This window comes from Trichechus manatus, unplaced genomic scaffold (assembly GCF_000243295.1).
Source record: "Trichechus manatus latirostris isolate Lorelei unplaced genomic scaffold, TriManLat1.0 scaffold00015, whole genome shotgun sequence".
Taxonomy (NCBI): domain Eukaryota; kingdom Metazoa; phylum Chordata; class Mammalia; order Sirenia; family Trichechidae; genus Trichechus; species Trichechus manatus.
The window spans coordinates 1885328-1906268 of NW_004443951.1; the positions used below are offsets into that span (position 1 = coordinate 1885328).

The 20941-nt window shown below is 54.7% G+C and overlaps 1 protein-coding gene across 1 annotated transcript in view; it reads left to right on the forward strand.

Annotated features, from left to right (window-relative positions):
- GLIS1 (GLIS family zinc finger 1) overlaps positions 1-20941 on the forward strand; it is a 286001-nt gene that overhangs the window by 247724 nt on the left and 17336 nt on the right. Inside the window, exons 4-5 of the mRNA XM_004371718.1 lie at positions 13143-13304; positions 18566-18676. Coding sequence (XP_004371775.1) covers positions 13143-13304; positions 18566-18676 — 273 coding nt within the window. The remainder of the gene's footprint in view (positions 1-13142; positions 13305-18565; positions 18677-20941) is intronic.

Sequence of the window (20941 nt, forward strand, 5' to 3'; positions counted from 1 at the left end):
CCCCTGCTATTTCTTCTTGGAATTTGGGAGATGATCCCAAAAGGGACTAACGTTTACAGAGCACCCGTCATGTGCCCAGAACCAGGCCACAGCCTGATGTCTGAAACAGGCCTCAGGCTAAGAGGTTACCCCGTTTTGCAATGAGAACACTGAGGTTCACAGGGACTGGGAAGAGGAGGAATTGGACCCAGGCTCTGGACTGCTCAGGCAGGAGGGAGATGTCCTGCCAGGCTGTGGAGGCGTTTAGTTGGGGGCGGGGGGTGAGTGTTGAGGCTCATTGTGGCCCTTCTTCTTCCTCACTTAGCAGCCTCACCCCCAGCTCTTACCGATCAGATAGTGCACCTATCTAGAAAGGTATCTCCACCACATGGGAGCAGCCACTCCTGCTTCACCATCTGGCTGTGAAGATTGGAGACCTGCAGGGTGGCTCTCCGGCTTGTGGTGCCTCCTGTCTGCCTCCCTTCCTGGGAGTAAGTTCCCGGAGGCCAGCCTAGCACCAAGCCAGGCTTCAGCGAGCATGCAGTGCATGAATGGGAGAGTGAGCAGAGAGCTGGGCAGTCGTGACCTTGGCACCAGGGTGGTGGTGAGGCAGACCCAGGTTTCTTGGGCACTCAGAAGAGGGTGGAAGGAGAGAGGGGGAGGATTAGGGAAGGCCTCAGGGTACCCTGAGGCCGAGCCACAGCTAGAAGGACAGGGAGGACTGGACAGACAAGTCAAAGGCATTGTGAGCAGGAGACACAAGGTGGGCAAAGGCCTGGAGGTGGGGAGGGTATGGCCTGTGGGGGGGGAGGGAGAGAAACTGGCAGGGGAGTGGGGAGTGAGCATTGGGCTAGAGAGGTCAGCAGGACCAAAAGGTGGCCTGAGGCCTTGTCTAGGGCCAGGTGTGCCCTCCCCAAAGCCAGGCCAACCGGGCCATTGCAGGGAGGAGGCGTAGTGGGCCTGGCCCCTCACACCTGCAGCCTCAGCGCCATCTCCTGGGGGCTGCCTGGAGCCACAGAGAGAGGTATGTTGGAATCTTGTCTGTCAACAGACATGCCTTTGTTGGTGGGTGTCAGGGTGTTGATGTGGGGACATGTTTTTATCCACTGATCTCATGGGTAGAGTGTCTCTCTCTGTGCATGCACAAACCACCATGAGGCTGTCTGTGTTCTGACACGTGAGCCAGTTACTGCGCAGGCTGTGCTGTGCATGGAGCTGGATGTCAGTGCACCTGGGGTCTGGGGAGTTTGTATGTATGTGCATGCAGTCGTGTCTTGGGCCTCTATATCTGGGATATGGGGCTTGAGTGTCTGTGTATATGTCTGAGTGTGTGTGTTATGTGCTGGCCTGTGTTGTGTGTCTCCGTGGCTTGAGTCATGGTGTGTGTGTGAGAGAGAGAGAGAGGAAGAGAGAGAATGTGTTCCTTGGTGGGTATATCAGTGTGTGTGTTGGTGCCCTGCAGCTCTATGTCTTTGCTGTGTGGTGTTACGTCAGAGTGTGTGTGTGTGTGTGTGTGTGTGTGTGTGTGTGTGTGTTGGCCATTCTGTGCCCTCTGCTCTCTGTCAGGCCCTGGTGCCTAGCTGAGCCTCTCTCCACATCCCAAACGATGTCTACCCACAGCTCAGCACTGGGAACTCTCTTAGGTCTCTGTCTGCCCACTTGGGAGCTGTAAGGCCCCTGTGGAAGCAGACTCAGCGCGCCACTCACATCTTCTCCTACCTTTGGGATCTTTGCACACTGCCAGAAGGTGGCCTGGATCTCTTGGCCCTCCCCGACAGGACTCCTTCAACTACTGGGAACAGTAACCTACTTTCTGCCCACATAGGATTTTTCTGCTGAAGGGCCCAGCCCACAGCCTTCAATGTAGTCCTGGGTCAGGAAGGGATGGGGTGTCTGCAGCACCCACCCCACCAGCCTGAGAAACCTCCTTCCAAGGATAGCCATGAGTTGGCCAGCTCTGAGAGCAGGGCCTGTGGCCCCTCCACCCCATTCTCCCTCTGCCTTGCTGTGTGCCCTGTACAAGCCCCCTCCTCGGCCTGCCAGCCTCTCTGGATGGTTCTGAGGCCTGGTGAGCTGAGCAGATGGGAAGAGACTCCCATGCCAGCCTCGGGTCTCACAGCTCTCTCTTAGTCACTGCTGTTTAGGACAGGAATGGGGCCCAGGTCATAAGAACTTGGGCACTGGAGTTGAACCCGGGCTCCATCCCTCATAGCTCTGTAACTCTCACACATAACCTAAACTCTCTGGGCCTCAGATTCTGCCTCTTTAACAACAGAGAATTGTTGGACCCACCAAACAGGACTGTCAAGATTGTGTTTAGGAAGAGCTTGGCCCAGTCCCTGTACATGGTGAATGTGATAACTGCTGTTATGGTCATAGGCCCTCCTCCTGCACGTGTTATTCAGATGGCACCACATGCTTCGGGCTAGCTCAGACCCTCCTGAGGACAGAGTCCAGGCCAGTGTCCCCCAACCTCGCCTCCCAGGACTCTCTTCTTTGTCTGCCCCTTTCCTTCTTTCCTCAACCTCTCCCGGGAGGACTGGCGAAGCGTGAGGCTCTGAGGAGACCCTGTGGAAACCCCATGGGGGTTTGGAGAACAATAACCTCAGGGACAGAGTCCCCCCCGCCCAGGGCGAGGGGGTGAAGAGTGACCCTCAGCTCCTGGCTGGCCACATCCAGAATTATTTGACATCTTGGAGAATGATCTGGCACTGCCCTTTTCTCCCATCCAAATTATTATTGTAAAGTAAATTAGAAGTTTGTACAAAAATGAGAAGTTGATCCCTGAATGGCCTGCCAGACCGTTGTAACCCAATATTATTTTACCCTTAAACCAGAAATACGTTTGTTTAGAAGCAAGCCACTGGCAAGTGCCAAGACTGGAGGCATTTCCTCCCCTGCCCCACCTCGCGCCCTGGTCCCTCAAACCTCCTCTTTGCTCTCTGTGTCGATTCTCAGTTACAGCATGAGAAACTGGGCCCTCTCTCCTCTTTGGGCCATGTCAGCTGCAGGGAGGAAATTTGACATTCATTAGGCACCGTGTGCCAGTTCCTACGGTGGGCGTGTTCTTTTATTCTATACAGCCGTTTGCGGTGGTCCCGTTTTAGAGAGGAGAAAATTGAGGACAGGGATGAGACGTGACTTGCCCAGGTTCGTGGCTACTGGTAGTGGACCCAAGTACAAGCCTACATCTGGTGACTTTGTCTGTGGTTTGCAGCGGGGCATCTTACACCTCACGTGTGATACAGGGCCCTCTCCATCTATCCCTGGGGCCAGAGGGAGAGAACAGTCTTTTCCCAGCACTGATTGTGTGACAGGCGCCTTGCTGGGGCTTCCCTACATGATCCCGCTCCGCCCCTCTTACAGATGAGGGAGAAGGCTCAGAGGGGAACGTGCTGAGTGGGGTGAGCCCAGCTCTGCAGATTTCAGTGTCTGACTTCCACACCCTCCGCTGCCGGGAATAATTGAGCCCAGTGCCCAGCAGGTCCTGGACATCAACCCTCCCCCTTGGGCTTGGCCTGGAGGGGAAGATGCAGCCCCCTCCCCGACTCCTTGGATCGCCCCCCTGTCTTTCATCTCCTGCCCCTCAGTTCTGTAAGCTGCACGCAGTGGTTATGGATTGCAGTGGACTTTTTTCAATTAGGTTCTGATTTTCCCCTGCCTGTTACTATAAAACGCCAGATGGTCTGGGGCTTCACGGTTCCCGGGGTATTTTCCCCCGTTATTTTAATCTTCTTTCGTAACATGCCCCACATGTGGGAACCGGGACTTTCAAGGCACTGCTCTGTGGATCAGCTGGGAGCTTTCTTCTACGCTGCGCAGCCTTGGTTTTCCCTTCTGTGTGGTGGCATCTCCTCCCTTGGGTTGGGGTGTGGGCAGGAGGAAGGAGAGTGCCCTCCTTTCCCGGCAGCCCCTCTGGGCCCGGGCTGGGCCTTCACCAGGGACTGGAACCCATGGTGTGCTCCTGGTTGGAAATCATAGTGATAGATCCTGTGTATCCGTGTTTGATGCTTTTGTAGGGGCCCCCAAGAAGGAGGCCAGAGTGGTGAGGGACACATATAGATGGATTTGTCAGCTAGACCTGAGGTCAGATCCCAGCTCTGCTACTTACTGGCTGTGTGACCTGGAGCCTTCCTGGCTGTGTCACCTTTCGGAGCCTCAGTTTCCTCCTCTGCAGAGTTGGGCTAAGAAGTAGCCTCACCAGCAGAGCATGCTGTCATAATTTAATCAAAGACACCCTGAAGCACACACAGCACCCAGCCATGGTAGCTGTCAGAGGGTGTCACCCAGCTCCCCCCCCCACCCCCGCCCCGCAGTATCCAGCCCCACCTATTTTTCATGGTGACATTAATTACATTCATCATGTTGTTCAACCATCACTATTAACCATTCCTGAGTTTTCCCACCACACTTAACATAAGCTCGGTGTCCCCTAAGATTGTGTCTTCCTTTCCCCCTCCCTCCTTCCCTCCCCTGGGAACCACTAATAAACTTATATCTCTGGACACTTGCCTGTTCTAGATATTTCTCGTAAGTGAGATCATACAATATGTGTCCTTGTTGACTGATTTCACTTGGCCTGATGTTGTCTTAGGATATATTGTAATGTTTGTGCATTTTAGGGTAAATAAGAAACTCCCTAAGCGCTTGTGCTTACATTTTCTAGACTGTTTCGGTGTTCCTTCTCTTTCTCTGTGTACCCCCCACCCATTGCATCCACCCTTTCTGGTCCCCAGGGGTATGAACCTGTCCTTCTGACCAGATACATCGGTTGGGCATGTGATTATTTGAGCCAGTGCTTTTTGAAATCACCCATAATAAGAGATGCCCATATAATTCTATGGGTTGACACAGTTGGCATCAGAGCCCTGGGCCACAGGATGCCATATGCAATGCACAGCTTTTTTACAGTTGAGGATCTGGGCTCAGACAAGTGAAATGAATTCGCTGGAGTCATCCAGTTGGGAAGTGAGGAGGCAGGATCTGCACCCAGGCCTCTCTGATGCCAAAACTCAGTGGTGTGGGGTGGGGCTTGGAGGGTACAGACACCACCAAGCTGTCATCAGGGGCCACATCGTACCAGCCAGAGCACCAGGGTGAGGATTTGTACTTGCTGAGGCACTGCGGAGCCATGAAGGGTTTAAGCAGGGAAGGAATTCAGACAGACCTGTGGGCTTAAATCTTCATTCTGGATACCGTATGGAAATGAGTTGGCAGGAGCACAGAGGTGGCCAGTGTGGCCATCCAGGTGAGCACTACTAGGAGCGTGGACTAAGGCAGTGGGTTGGCTAAGGGGAGAAGGGGGTGGACATGAAAGATGTTTAAGAGGTAGCACTTCCCTGGCTTGGTGACTGGTCGGGTGCAGGGGCCGGGGAGGGGGAACAGGTTCCTGGCTCAAGCATCTGGGTGGAAGGTAAGGGGCCAGGACCTTTCCAGCCTAGAAGTCCAGCCAGCAGAAGAGACACTTGAGTCCCCCAAGTGAACAGCCTCATGCCACCCCATTTGCAGAGGGTGATTTCTGTGAGGTCTGTCAGGCCTGCTCCAGAATGCACTACCCTATGGGTCTGAATGGGGGGAGCCCCCAAAACTCCCATTTCCACTTCCACCTCTCTTTTCCCTGGTTCCCTTCATTCTGACTCAGCAGATCATTAGCTATTTCCAAAACATATATCACCCTGTCCAGTCTCCTTACCTTTGCTCATACTGTGCCCTGCACTTGAAATGCTTTTCCTTGCACCTCACCCCCTTGTCCAAATCCTGTTTGGACGTCCAGGCTCAGCTTCTCCAAGAAGGCTTTTGTGACTCCCCAGCCTCCCCCAGCTGGAAGCCCCTATATCAGCCCTTCTTAGAGCTTTAAATGCATTCGACTTTGTTTAGAGTTATAAGTCCTTGTGGTCTTTGTTGCCCTAAAATCCAGCACATAGAGGGGCAGCTGCGTGAGGCAAGCAGGTATGAACCAATGTGTGAAAAGATGAAAGAATGAGTGAGTGAACCTGAGAAGCAGGGGCTGGAAGGATGGAGGGATGCATGCGTGAGTGTGGGGCACGAGCGAGCAGTGGTGGGAGTGCATGGATGGGAAGAGTGGATGGATGAGGGGTGCACGAGAGACTCTCAGCCATGGGGTTTGTCTAATGTTCCTTCTGTGTGTCACAGATTGTTGGGTCATTTCTTTCTCGCAGAGGATGGCAATTCTGAATGGGCTTAGTCCAGATTTGGTGCCTTCTGTCACATTCAGAGCAACCCTCCATTCCTGCCCCTCACGTACAGATACGCAGCCCTTGCAATGGAGCATCCCAGGGGGTCTGCTCTGCAGAGTTGTACACCTGAACATTGGCACCAGGGAGACAATATCCACGGCAAAATCTGCCGTAGAGCCTCAGGGGACTGGGAGGTGTCTGGGGAGAAACGTCAGGAAGGCCCCACTCCAGTGGGTATGTCCTGAGATGCAGACCCCGTGGAAGCATCATTACCCTCTTGGATCACAGTGTTATTGCCTTAGGGCCCATCCTCCACCTGCTCAGGAAAATAAGGCCCAAAGCCAGGCATGTGCCTATTGGCTCCATTTCTGCTCCAACAAGACCTATGTGTCCATTCTGGCAGTATCTGTACCCCACAACACAACAATGCTGGGGTCTCTCCCTGCTGCTCTCACAGCCGTGGATGGGGACCCCTTCAAGCCATTCCCATCCCAAAAGGCTGCCTCACTGTCATTGGAGGCTGCTCCTGGCACCCAAAGGATGCCCTGTGGGACGTGGCATGGGAAGGTTTTAGGACCAGACCCATGGCAAACACATTGACTCCCTGTGTTTTACTTCTGGAGTCAGTAAAACTTGACCCACACTGGTACCCTCTTTTAGGGCAAGTGGGGCCTCAGGCAAAAACAATAACAGTCACAATAATAGTGATAACATTTGTCTTACCCTCACAACAACTCTGTGAGCTGGTTATGATCACCTTCACTTTACAGGGAAAGAAACTAAGGCCCAGAGAGGGGCACTGACTCACCAAGGTCACACAGCAAGGCTGTGGTCACAGCTGAGCCAGGTGCCAGCCTAGGCCTGTCTGCTTCCCAAGTGTGGACCCTGTACTCCGGGGCTCTGACCGCCCTCCCCCTTCCAGACCACGGAGGGCCTAGAATGCCAGGCTGGGGGCTTGGCTGGATGCTGGAAGCATAATGAGCCCTGGGAGGGTTCTGAGAAGGAGGGGTAGCCTGGTTAGATGAACAGTTTAGAAATAGACTCATAGAGCATTAGAGCTGGATGAGCCATAGGGGTTGTCTGTTTGGGGCCTGACTGGTCCTGAGTGAAGTTTTTGGCTGTGAGGCAATAGGGAAGGGACTCATGGGAACCTGGGACATGCATGCCCCGGCTTTAGGATTCCAGACCAGGCCCTTCCGCCACTGTGTGAGCCCTGACAGTCCTGGCTCCCCAAGCTACAGACTGGGAAACTGAGTCCCCTAGGTCAGCCCTTCTTAGGGCTCTAAACACATCCTACTTTATTTGGAGGTATGAGTCTTCTGTGGTTTTCGTTGCACAGAGAGGGGAGCAGACATGTCCAGGGTGCCTGCTCACCTGTTCCCCAGTCCTCAGCTTGCTCCAAGGCTCACCCCCATCCCCCAGCCTGAGTCAGAGCCTGACAACCCCCTGGTAGACCTGAGTCAAGGCCTTGGGAGCCCAGAGTGTGATGAGAAATTTAGTCCAGATATCAGGCTTGAGGAGGAAGAGGGGGGAATAAGTTGAGGGATTAAGCGGTGAGTGATTGAGATAGGACATGGGGAAGAGAGGAAGCCCATTCCCCTGCCTGGCAGGAAATGACCCACTTACACACATCCACGTATGCGCGCACACACACACATACGCCCCTCCCACTCTGAAGAGGAGACTTGGCTGGGGAGTTGCCACCTAGGGAGAATGTCATTCCACTACTTACCTGCTCCACAACCTTAAGTGATAGCTACAACAACGAGAGTGGGTGGGAACTTGGTGCTAAGATAAGCTCATATTGTGCGTTATTTCATTCAATCCTCACAACCACCCTTCTTGGTTGGTAGAACGCAATCAGTTTTACAGATGAGGAAACTGAGGCTCAAAGAGTTGAAACAACTGGCCTTGGATCAATCAGTAAGTGGAGCAGCCGGGACTCAAGCCTTGGTCTACCCAACACCAAAGTTCTTGTCTGTAACCACTGCACTGAATTGCCTGCCTTGTCCCTTGATCTCGCTGAGCTTCAGCTCCTCATCCGACAGTGGAGAGAGTCATGCTTGCCTAGAAGGGCTGTGGGGTTGATAAACGATTGCATTTATGAAAGTACCAGGCCTTGAAGAGCCGGGCCCACAGTAGGTGCTAAACCAGTGAATGCTTCCATCCTTCCCCGCTGTGTCTCTGTTCTCTCCATCTGTGCAGTTGTAGGATGGGGAGGACCACAGGAGCCTTGGCAGGTGGCTGAGCCCACATACCCTCAAGGCCCCTGCCATGTCTCGGGACGCTGTCTCTGATTGGGGTACTGCTCTTCCAGGGTACATCCTCATCCCAGACCAGCACCCCTTCTCAACCTGTTGCTGTCTCTGAGTCCACTCCCATCAGGACACCCTGGCCCAGCTGCTTGTGGCTCAGCTCTGGGAGGTTCCACGGGTGGAGGTGGGAGGACAAGGCTGGACCAACATGCACGGGCATGGCATGGGCATCATTGCACAGGCACACATGTTGGGGCACCTTGATGAACACTGGAGTGAGGAGAGTGCACTCACAGGGTTACATGTACCCTCATGCTCAGAAACCCCTATTCTTGTCCTGATTGGATTGCATTCTAACTCAGTTTTTGCCCCATGAATGAATGCCAGCCCTTCCTTCAAGGAACTCTCAGACCCTCAGCCTGGAGGGAAGGAAAGAAGGCAGTGGCTGTGCAGTGAAAACCTTCTAACTAACCCACCAAGCCCAGGGGTGTGACCGAGGAGTGGCAAAGAGCCAGGACACACAGAGGAAGAAGGGTTGGGGGAGATAGGGAGGCTTCTCAGAGGACATGGTGCTTGGGCAACATGAGGTGATGTTTGCTTAGTGAGCAGATGAGGGAAAGGCATTCCAGGCAGAGGGAACAGCTCAGGCAGAGTCCTGAAGGCATGACAGCTCCTGACACATTCAGAGAGAGGCAGTCACTCCCGTGTGGCTACCGCATGACTTGTGTGGGGTGTATGTGCAGAGGCGGAGGGGGCGGAGTAAAGAGGGGCACTTGCCCCCAGGCACAAGTCCAAGGGGGCACCAGATGAGGCATAGAATGACATTCCAAGGCGCCACAAATATGAAAGGCGGCTGACTGAGGCAGATGGACAAGAGTGGGGAAAGCATTTCTGCTGACTCGGCTGCTACCAATGTCTATTCATCTTGAAACTGAGGGGGCGGGTGGGGGGAGTGCAACTTAGAGATTGCCCCTGGGCGCTCGTTACCCTTGCTTCTCCCCTGTGTATGTGGATGGGGAAGAAAAATCTTGAACACAGAGCTGAAGATCCCGGGCTTTTGAAAAAGGTATGAATTAAATGGTCAGGGAGTTGGGAGGGAAGATATCCCGGGAGGGACAGAGCCTGAACAAAGGCAGGGGGTGGAGCGACTGTGCCGGCCCAGACAGGAGTATGCAGACCCTTGGGGGAGAAGAATCAAGATGATATACCGATTTCCAGAGTCTGGTGGACTCTCCCAAACTCAGAAAAATCACGCAGCACGCAAGGAGTTATTGCCCCTCTGCCTCAGATGTCCGCCCTCCCTGCACGGGCCAGAGAGGAACAAAGAGACGAGCTGGATGCCGAAAGGAAGCCCCGCTCTCCAGCCCAGGCTCCTCTCATTCACGTCAGGATGAACTTGGCACAAGGCCATTGCAGGAGAGCAAAGCGGGCGGCTTGCGGCCTATTTACTCCCCAAACAGGATTTCCTTCTGGTTTTGATGCATTGCAAAGGCACCACATCTGGAAGTAAGAAGCGGAACAGCCTCTAAAACCCAGCTGCGGGCGGCTTGCCTTGGACCAGCCCCAGCAGAGCGCGGCCCAAAATTGTGACAGGGTCTTCAAGGGAGAGGCGAGAGGCAGCTCACTCAGGACCAGTCACTGTCTGAGGGTCCTCATTCTCACGTCTGTCTAGGTGGTTCTGCTCTGATTTCCACACCATCCTGCCACCTCTGTCCTGGCTCAGTGCCCTCATCTGTATCTGTTAACAGTGCCTTCGATTCACTGGCCTCCCTGTCTCCTCTCCCGGCCTCAACTTGTCACTCAAAAGCCAGATGGGTCTTCTTAGAGTGCTTATCTGACCCTGTCCCTTCTCTTAAGGCCCTGCCACAGCCCCCACTAATCTTAGAATGGCGCCCAGAGTCCTCAGCCTCACTATTTGGCCCCTGACCACCCTGTAGGCTCCTCCACCACTAGAGCCCTACCCCCCAATGTTTCTCCTTTACTCAGCCAGTTAGGGGCCTCAGTAGCCCCAGGGCCTTTGTGCCCTTTCCACACTTGGATGCGTCTGAGCCTACCTTCCCTTTGGCCTTCCCTGCCCATTGCCCCGTTGTCTTCTTTGGAAACCCTAGTCATTGTTCAAGGCTCAGGTCAATCAGTGACTGAATGAAGTGAATGGATCAATGTTGGCATAACTGACTGTGTATACCTTCCACGCCTCCTGCACTTCTCTCCAAACTTTGCACTGTCACCCCCACCTCCAGGTTGGGCCCTCCTCTGTGCCACCAAAGCCCTGTGTCTCCCTCCGTTACAGCGCTGATCACACAGTTTGGTTATGGTGGTTTGCATGTGTGTCTCCCTTCTGGGCTGTGTGCCCCTGAGGGGTAGGACGCATGTCTGGGTCCTCTCTGTGTCGCGGCATCACCCAGCACAGGGCTGCAGCCAGATTGTCCAACCAAACTGCCCTGCACCAAAGATTACCAAACGCACTGAACTGCCCTCAACTGGTGCACCCTCTCAGGGCAAGGGAAATAAGCCAAATGGACCACAGGGTCTGAACCCTACCCACAGTCCTCACCAGGCACCCACCCATAAACTCGCTGACAGATCGAGTCAATTATGACTCATGGTGACCTCTATAGGGTTTTCAGTGGCTGATTTTTCAAAAGTAGATTGTCAGGCCTTTCTTCCAAGGTACTTCTGGGTAGACTCAAACCACCAACCTTTCGGTTAGCGGCTAAATGCATTAACCGTTTGCACCACAGAGTACCTTTAAAATGGAGGGGGGTTGTGCAAAAAGGAAACCGATGCCCAACTCAGAAGAAGGAGGTCAAGTGTTCCAGCTGTGGACACATATGAGGGAACCCGCCAGCTCCTTCCTCCCCCTGCAGGTGAAGCCCAGAGAAAGGGAGGGGAAGAGCAGGAATGTGCTGTCCCCATTTCATCATGGGCTGCCTGCTACTGGGAGCAGGCTGGCCCAGGCTGGCCCCTTGTTCAGAGGGTGGGATTATCTGGTGGGGGTCAGGTGGGTCCTAATCTGAGTTAGGTGCTCACAGTTTGCACCCTAACCTGGAGCCTGGGGGATGAAACTGGTGGCTTGGGAGAGGGACCCTGCCTCCTCTGGTCTCCTCCTCAAGGCTCACCTCCCCCTGCCCACCTGCCCCTGGGCGGGCAGAAGGGCATAGCAGAGCCACCTGGGCTTTGGCATCAGACTTGGCTCAGGTCTGTCTTTGCCATGTCCCAGGCATGTGACCTTGGGCAGTTCATTCCACTACACGGAGCCTCCATCGATGGATCCGTGAAATGGGGACATTGATGCCATGTACTTCACAGAGTGGTTGTGAAGCTAAACACCCAGCACCACACCTGACGCATAGCAGGTGTCAGTCGGCGTGCATACTACCTGAACCTTGCCTGGTTGTAGCATCATCAGACGGCGGGGAGAAGCAGGAAGGAGCAGCCCGTCGCACTTAAGGGATCCGGAGTCAGCTGCCTCCACGCGTCAGGCAGCCTTGGAGCTGGACTTTGAAGGCTGAGGGGGAATTAGGCAGGTGGTTGTGAAAGGGAGGGCATTCCTTACAGAGTGACTTGCGTGGACCAGTCTGGAGCTTGCATGGCTGACTCCTGAGGCTGTTACTGGAGTGTGGGGTGGGAGGAGAGAGGCAGGGAGGTGTGGAGGTTGCAGGGGCTTGAATGCTAGACTGGCCGGCAGGGTTTTAAGTGGTGAGTGACAAGATCCGATTTCTATGTCAGAAGGCTCCTTCTGAATGGCCGTGTGGAGACCGGGGACGCAGGGAGGAGTTGGAAGTGGAAGGACTCTAAAGGGACAGAGGTGGGAGCTGAGCAGAGGCTGAGGGTTGGGGTGCCCTGGGGCCAGAGGAAGAGAGTCTTAGTGCGTGGAGGCCCCACACCTGCTCTTTCTTCTGATGCGCTTTCCACTGTGATTCATTTCTTGCTCTCTGTACCACTCCCCGCACTAGACTGGGGGCATCACGTGTCTGTGCTGTGCCCACTACCCAGCACAGGGCCTGGTACGTGGGAGGCACTGGGCAGCTAAGCAACCAAACAAGAACTCAGAGAAGACCCTTCGGTTTACAAACGTGCTTATTGTCTGATGTTAATTAGCACTGATGCCACTCTCTCGATGGACACAGCCCCTTGACAGTCACAGTTTCCTGCCCCATGAGACCCTCATTATCAGCCCTGAGAAGTGGCCTCACAGCCTGAAGTTTGTAGACGTGGAGATCAGGTACAGAGAGGTCAAGGGCATTGCCCAAAGCCTCGCCGGGATAGAGCCTGACTCAAACCCAGGCCTTCGAGTTCTAAGCCCCAGCTCTCTCTGCGCTACAATGTGCCACCTGCTCTCACATCCATTCAGGGCTGTGCTGCCGTCAAGCACATGTAGTGTCCAGGTAGCACTGGGAAGGAAATCCTTTCAGATCCAGAAACAGAAAGACCACTTTCTTCTCCAGCCCAAGTGATCCATTTCCAAGTCGGGGGTGAATTTTTTTTTCTGGAAACTACCAGGGCTTCCCAGTTACAGAGTCTAAGTCCTGAGCAGTTCATGGGGAGCTGAACCAGAGGACCTGGAGGCCTCGGGAAGGACCAAGTGGGGTAGAGGGTGCTGGGGGCCAGACAGACCTGATGCTTCGGCCCCAGCCCAGGGGAGCATATCCAGGCTGGGTGGTGGGCCCTACAGGAGCTTCCAAGTGGCCCTCACCAGCCTCTCCTACAGTTTGAGGGCTGCAGCAAGGCCTTCTCGCGGCTGGAGAACCTCAAGATCCATCTGAGGAGCCACACGGGCGAGAAACCATATCTGTGCCAGCATCCAGGCTGTCAGAAGGCCTTCAGCAACTCCAGCGACCGCGCCAAGCACCAACGCACCCACCTCGACACGGTAGGCCCAGAGGGCGGAGGCTGAGGGGGGTAGAAGGTGGGGGACGCGTACCCACATCCCACTTGTCTAATGTGGGGCAGGAGCCATTGTCCATGAAGAACCCCTCCCTTTAGTTCTGTTTACCCTACCATTAGACTTATTAGACCTCCTAATTCTTGGGGCAAGGGGTGGGGAGGGGCAGGGGGAGTCTGCCCTGTGCATTGTAGGATGTTTAGCAGCATCCCTGGCCTCTGTTTACTAGATGCCAGTAGCACCCTGCCCCCAGTTGTGACAGCCAAAAATATCTCCGGACATTGCCAAATGTCCCCAGGGAGGCAGACTCACCTCTGTTGAGAACCAGTGCTTTAGCCCATGGGTACCAGCCCACCCCCAGCCCAGGCTCTGGTTCTTTGCATACCCCATGGAGGGAGTGGGCTCACTGTCCTGTCAGCCATACCTGGAGCAGCCGCTTCCTGCTGTTCCTACCCCCCTTCATGGAGACAGGCCAGAGCTGCTCCACGATGTCTTTGTCCCTTGAGCACTGCGGTGGGGCAGTGCCTAAGACTCCAGGCCCCTGGAATAGTGACCTGGGCCTTCCAGAAGCCTGTGTCTTTTTCCTCCTGCCTTCCCCTGTTTGTGCCAGACAGTGTCACAGCTTTACCATAGTGTAAGTACAGGCATTCCCCTCGTGCATATAGACCTCAACAGTTAACAGAGCACTTCCTAAAACGTCATCATCTGTGATCTCATACCAACTCTGCCAGTCAGGGGCTTGTGAACCCATTTGACAGATGAGGGAAGCGAGGCTCAGGGAGGTACAGTGCTTGCTCCCGATCACACAGCTGGAAGGTGGCAGAGCTGACTCAAACCTGGGCCTCACACCAGTCTCACCAGCCCACTGTGTTTGCGAGTTTGCCCTGGCAGGACCCCAGCCCCCGTGTGCAGCAGGAGACCGGGGTCTGCAGCCACAGTCCATGTCTGGGCCCCAGGCCTGCATTTCTGCTCTTCCTGAAGATGTTTGGGGATCTCTGAGGGTGGAAGACTGGGAGATCTAAGTGACCATTCAGCCTGGCCTGTCCAGTATACAGATGAGAAAACAGAGGTCCAAGAGAGGGGACTGACCTGTCTAGGGTAGAGGCAGTTGTACCTGATTTGCAGACAAAGAAACGGAGACTCAGAGAGATTGAGTCGTTTGCCCCTGTTATGAAACTGGGATGCAAACCTGGGTCTGACTCCAAGTCCAGTGCTCTATGCTAAAAAAAGCAGTTGCATCAGCCACACTGGGAGGTGGGGTTGAGGAGGAGGGGGCCAGAGTGGGAAGGGAAGAACACAGTCCCCAACCTGAACCTGGTCCCCCTCCCCACCCAGCTCCGCTGTCATGTTGGGGACATGAAGTGAGGAGCTGTTCTAACAAATCCCCCTCCCCTTTCACTACCTTTTCACAAGCCCAGCACCTGGGGCCCTTGGGACCCTGGCCCAGGCCCTGAGAGGCACCCGTGGTTATGTTTCCCAGATGCCACAGGCAGCACCAATCACACCAGGCCTTTCCACGCCTCCCCTCTTTGGGCCTTTCCAGGTCACCTACCCTGACTCACCCGCTTTCCCCTCCCTCCTCACTGCATTTCCTGGACCCAGCGCCAAAGCAACAGGCAGGCCTCTGGCCCCCACTTGGTGGTATGTGAACAGTGCCCCAAGGACTAGGTTGGGTCAGGCTCAGAATGAGCCCACAGAGTCATCTCAGGCCTTCATCGCCCCAGAGGCCCCCATAAAGCCTGAGACATGCAGCAATCAAGCTCAGCATCCCGCTTGCGCCCCCTCCCCACAGAAACACAGGCAGGCAGCTCCATGGTGCTAGGTTGCTTTCCCAGCACTGCCACTCAGAGGGCTGGTGGGTGAGGCCTCATGCAGGGTGGGGCCTTGTATTCCAAAGGGAATCCAACTGCGTCCCCATGTCCTCTCTGTTATCGAAGAACATTGCATTCTCTCCACGGGCAAGAAAGTTTAGCTGAACAGACTGGAGAGAACCAGGCCTGGGTCTAGTCCTGACCCTGCCACCTGGTCCCAGAGGTCTGAGGACAGCCACTCAGCCTCTCTGGGCCTTAGTTTCCTCAGAGGTAAAACACCTCATGAGAGGGAGATGAGAGGATCAGCTGATATGGAAAGGCCCAGCATGTGGTCTGTGCAGCAAAGATGGGTCCTACCTTTCCAACCCCATTACTTGCTAACTAAATGCTGACCAAATCCTACCAGGCATTGAGTATGAGGTTCAAGTCTTGACTGCCATGGACTCCCTGTGTGAACTCAAAGAAACCACTGTCCTGCTCTGAGCCTCAGTTCTCCATGGCAAGATGAGGGGGGTGGGTTACAGTCTCTCTTTTGCCACTTCACTGGACCGCTCAGGGCTACGCATGAGAGGAGGCGCCCAAGCAGTGTCATGCACACACTCTTACTAGCTGTGAGGCCTTGGGCAAACCACTCAGCCTTGGTTTCCTCGTCTGCAAAGTGGGCATGATTCTCAAGGAGTGGGGGTGAGACTCAAAGGAGATCATGGATGGCAAGTGCTCAGCAAAGGCCTGCACAGAGGAAGCACTCCATCAGTGAGGCTGTATTCTCTGAGCACAGCTCGGGAAGGGCTTTGTGAGCCCTAACGCACCATTCTCACAGAACCATGATTATCCTTGTTCTTAATGCTAATAAGGTGACCCTGGTTTTGGAGCCTGTGTGATGACTCCAGCCTGGAGTTTGGCTGCTTGCTTGGAACAGGCACAGGGTTTCCTGAGGGCTCACAGGGCAGCTAGGCCTGAGGAATGTTCTGCACACATCAGGCCCTGGAAAAACAAACACAGAGATGGGCCTTGCCTTTGTCTTTCCAGGCAAGTGCATCTGTACTCGGAACTCTGTTTGTTTGCATTTTGACAAAAAAGCCTGGATTTGTATCAGCATCCCCAAGGGACCGGGCCTGGAGCCTGGCTTGGGGCAGGGCAAGGCCCCGGAGAGGGAGAGAATAACTCTGTGCATGTGATGAGGATGGGAGTCAGGGCTCATAAGAGAAGGGCTGTATGTATTTGAGACTCTGTATGTTGTGTAACTCTGTGTGTGTGTGTGTGTGTGAGAGAGAGAGAGAGAGAGAGAGAGAGAGAGAGAGAGACTCCATGTGACTGGGGCTAGGGGGCAGGTCTGCGCACACCTTCCACCCCTCCTGCCTCGTGATGTCCTTCCAGCGGAGGCAAGCTTCTCACTGGTCTGTCTCTCTCTTTTTGTTCTCCTCCGTTTCTTTAACCTGGCAACTCTCCGTGGCAGCGCCAAGGTATGATCATTTCTTTCTGCTTCTCTTCCCCGCGAGGTCCCTGGGCTGTGAGCACCTCTCCCTGGGTCTTCCTCGGTCCAGCAGGGGCAGAGTTGCCTTGAGCTTTGGGGGCAGTTCTACCTGGGCATGTCTGACAGGGACATAGCAGTCCCTAGTACTTAAATCCAAACAGTGTAACTTCCTCCAAGCGTTCCCCTATCCCCTGTCATTCCGGGAGGCCAAGGGTCCTGAGAGACAGGAACCATTAGGTGTATTCAAAAAAGGGAAGTTTTATGAATTTCAAGCCCCAGCGGCAGCTGGCGTTTCCAAGCCGGGGGTTGGGGAAGGCCCTGTGGAGAATATCAGAGTTCTGTTAGAGCTGAGGGTCAGGCCCAGACCCCAAGATGATGCAGATGGGTCCCCTCCCCACCTGGTAGAGAGGAGGGACACCTAAACAGACCTGGCAGGACAGGGTGGATAGCCCGGAAGCTGCAGCCTGTGGAGGTGGGAAGAGGGATTGGAGCACGGCTTGGAGAGGAGGTGATATGTGGCTGTGTGGGAAGGGTGAGGAGGGACATGCAAGTTGCACAGGGAGAGACACTGGGAACAGCATGTGCAAGGGTAAGGAGGCCTGTGAGCTCAAGGATGGGAAGGTGGGTGGTGGCAAGAGGAGCAGGAGGGATGAAGACTTAAGCAGGGCCCAAGACAGTCCTGGCGATCTGCTTCTGAAAGATCACAGCCTTGAAAACCATATGGAGCATTTCTGTGGCACACATGGGACTGCCATGAGTCAGAATTGACTTCATAGCAACTAACAAGTCACAAAGGGCCTTGACTGCCAAGAGAGGGCCTGTGTCCTGAGGGCACCAGAAGCCCTGGAGGGACTTTTAGTGGGGGGGCAGGGATGTGGCCAGACCTATGAGAAAGGCCTGAGTATGAGGGGAAAGCCCTGACAGCAGGGTGGAGCTGGGGTCCGAGTCCCAGGGAGGCAGTGGGCATGGATTTAGAGGCCTCCTTTCCTGTTCTGGAGACCTCATGGAGCAGTGGTTAAGAGTTCAGCTGCTAACCAAAAGGTCAGCAGTTCAAGTCTACCAGCCACTCTTTGGAAACCATATGGAGCAGTTCTACTCTGTCTCATAGGGTCACTATGAGTCGGAATTGGCTTGACGGCAACAGGCTTGGTTTTTTGGTTTTTTCCTGTTCTAGGTGAGCAGTGTGGGCCCGAGGGGAGGGACTTGCCCAAGCACTCACAGGGCAGAGCTTTTGTTCCCTGAGATCCAGTTCCCTCCTGGCCTCCCGTGGTTGTCGGGAGTAGGACCTGGGTGTTCTCGTGGCCTAGAGAGCAGTCAAGGGAACTTGGCCTGTCCCCCCAAGCCGGGGGTCCTGCCTCACTCCCACCATGTCCTTGTGTTTGTTCCCCTCTCATCACCTCGCCTCCTCCTCCTCCTTCTCCTTTCGGGCAGCCTCTCTCACTTTACTCCTCGCCCACGGGCTGCTGTTTTGCAGCTGAGAACTACAAAGTGTGTTCTTTTCTCAGAGCCAAACAGTGGCAGAGCTGGAAGAGCTCTTAGAATTCAGTAGGCCTCACTGTGCAGAGGAGAAGGCGAGCTCAGAGAGGGGAGGTCTCAGAGCGGTGCTAGAATGGAGATGCAAACTCCCTCCTTCACTTGCATACCTGGCACCTTCCACACCTGTGGGCAGGGCTGACGAGTCAGACTCCTCCTGGCCGAAGACACTGGAGAGAAGCATAAGGCCTGAGCTTGCAACCTGCCCCTCTCCTGGTCTTCCCTCCTGCGCCACCCCCCTCCCCCAGGTCACACAGCAGGCCCTGGCAGTGATGCCTTGGCCCTGAGAGGTGTCCGGGAGCAGATTATCCAATAGGCAAGGTAATCGTTCACTACAGATTAGTTAGTACACACAAGGAAGTGCATACCTTGCTTACTGGGTCATCCAGCCTGTGTCTGGCCCCTCACTCATCCTGCCCCTGCTGTTGCAGAAGCCGTATGCCTGTCAGATCCCCGGCTGCTCCAAGCGCTACACAGACCCCAGCTCCCTCCGCAAGCACGTGAAGGCCCATTCAGCCAAAGAGCAGCAGGTGCGTAAGAAGGTAAGACGGCCTCCATCCGGGACCCATCTCTGCAGACCCCTGCCTGGCTGCCCACCCATCCATCCAGTCGTTGGGCCGAGTACCCACACTGCCTGCATGCATTCACCATCCACACACCCACGTGGGCTGCTGTCTGTCCACCTGCCCATCTACTTCCCAGTGTTCACTGAGTGTCCCCATTGCCCTTACTTCTGGCCCCCAGCCAGCTGTACATCATCCACCCCCATACTACCCACCAGCTCATCACCCACTCACCCCAGCCTGTTTAGTAAACATCTGAGGTCAGGCTCTGTGCTAGGCAACATGGATGCAAAAATGGAAAAACAGGGTCCCTGCCTTCAATGGCCTGGCGGGTAAGAGAGAGACATAAAGAGATAACTCAACATAATGTAATAGAGACTACAGCGGAGGGATGCAGAGAATAGTCAGGGGCACAGATAAGGGGTCCTGGGCCTGTCTAGGGTAGGAGCAGAGGTTCCGTGGAAGACATGACACTGGATGATAGAGCACAGTGACTAGAAGCGTGAGCTCTGGAGTCAGCTGCTGGGGTCACTTCCTGCCTGTGGCACTGCTAGCTCTGTGGCCTGAGGTAGGATTCTCAAAGCCTGTGTTCCTCACCTGTCCACCGGGGACAATAAAGGACATGCTTTAAAGGTTCTTGTGAGGATTAAATGAGTAAATACGCATGAAGGATTTAGAACAGTATCTGGCAGAAAGTAAAAGCTCAAAACAGAAGTGAGCATATATTTGCATTAAGTTTGAGGAAGGAGTAAGTGTGGGGCAGGTGAAGACAGGTAAGAAGAGCGTATCCTGCAGAGTGACCAGCGTGAGGCAGAGACCGCAGCTGAAGCGAACTATGTGTGGGAGGCCAAGGAGGCAGGCTGTCTCTTTCTGGAGGCTGAGCAGAGGCCAGGAGGAGAGGCAGGGTGGGCAGGGCGAGTCACAACAGGCTGGAAGCCCTGCCGAGGAGTTTGGGCTTTGTCCTGAGGACAGCAGGGTGTCAGTGAGGGGTCTTAAGCAGAGAAAGGACATGTTCCCTTGAGCTTTAGAAAGATGGCTCTGGGGGCCATGTGAAGAATGGGTTGAGATTGTTGGAGGGAGATGCGAGGCAGGGACGCTACTGTTGGGGAGCAAGCAAGATGGTGGGGCATGACCTGGGGCATGATGGGTTGGGGTGCAGGGGCTTGGCTTCATGACTGCTGAGATGGGCAGGGGGAGCCGCAAAGGAGCCTAGGATGAAGCCCGCCAGTGTCAGACTTGGGGGGTGGGATGAGTGGGGGTGCCCTTTACCAGGACAGAGAACCCAAGAAAGAAGCAGGTTTGTAGGAGACAACCTGGATTCTGTTTTGGACAAAGAGTATGTGGGACAAGGAGTGTGTGAGCTGCCGAGGGACCCAGGCTGCAGCGGGAGGAAGAGGACTGGAACATGGGGCACAGCCTACACATCTGGCTTTAACCCACATCTCCAGAGGGCCACCGAGGCATGGGAGTGGGGGTACTCAAGTGCCAGGGAGGGTGTGGGGTGGAGAGAAACACAGCAGAGATGGCAGAGGGGGAAGAGCCCATTAATTCCTGCAAGATTTATTGAGCACCTGCTGTATTCCAAACACTGTTCTAAGCCATGAATAAAACAGAGTGCAAAGGCCAGAGGCTGGGAAAAGCAGCCTGGCTTTGGTCCCATGGGGATGGAGGTGTACAGAGATGAGGCACAGGGAGCAAGCAGGCCCTTAGTGGAAAGACAATGAAAGGGACAGCCAGGCTTGAGATGTCAGTCTTTATTCCACAGGCAATGTGGAGCCATTGGAAGCTGTAGAGAGTGGCAGGCCACGTGTAGAGCGTGGCCACAGCCTGCACCATGAGCTCACTGGTCAAAACACCACATCCACGTTCACCCTGAGAAAGAGAGTCGAGCCTTAACCAAGTGCCCTCGAGGCTCAGGCACTGCACCTGGTACCTCACAGACTGCATGTCGCTTCATCCTCTCACCATAACCCTAAGAAAGGAGCCCTGGTGGTGCAATGGTTAAGCGCTCCACCGCTAACCGGAAGATTGGCGGTTTGAACCCACCCAGTGACTCCGTGGGGGAGAAACCTGGTGATCTGCTTCTGTAAAGATTATAGCCAAGAAAACCCTATGAAGCAGTTCTACTCTGTCACATGGGGTCGCTATGAGTCAGAATCAGCTCAGTGGCACCCAACAACAACATAACCCTAGGAAGTGGGGACTATTTTTATTCCCATTTTAGAGATGTGGAAACTGAGGCTC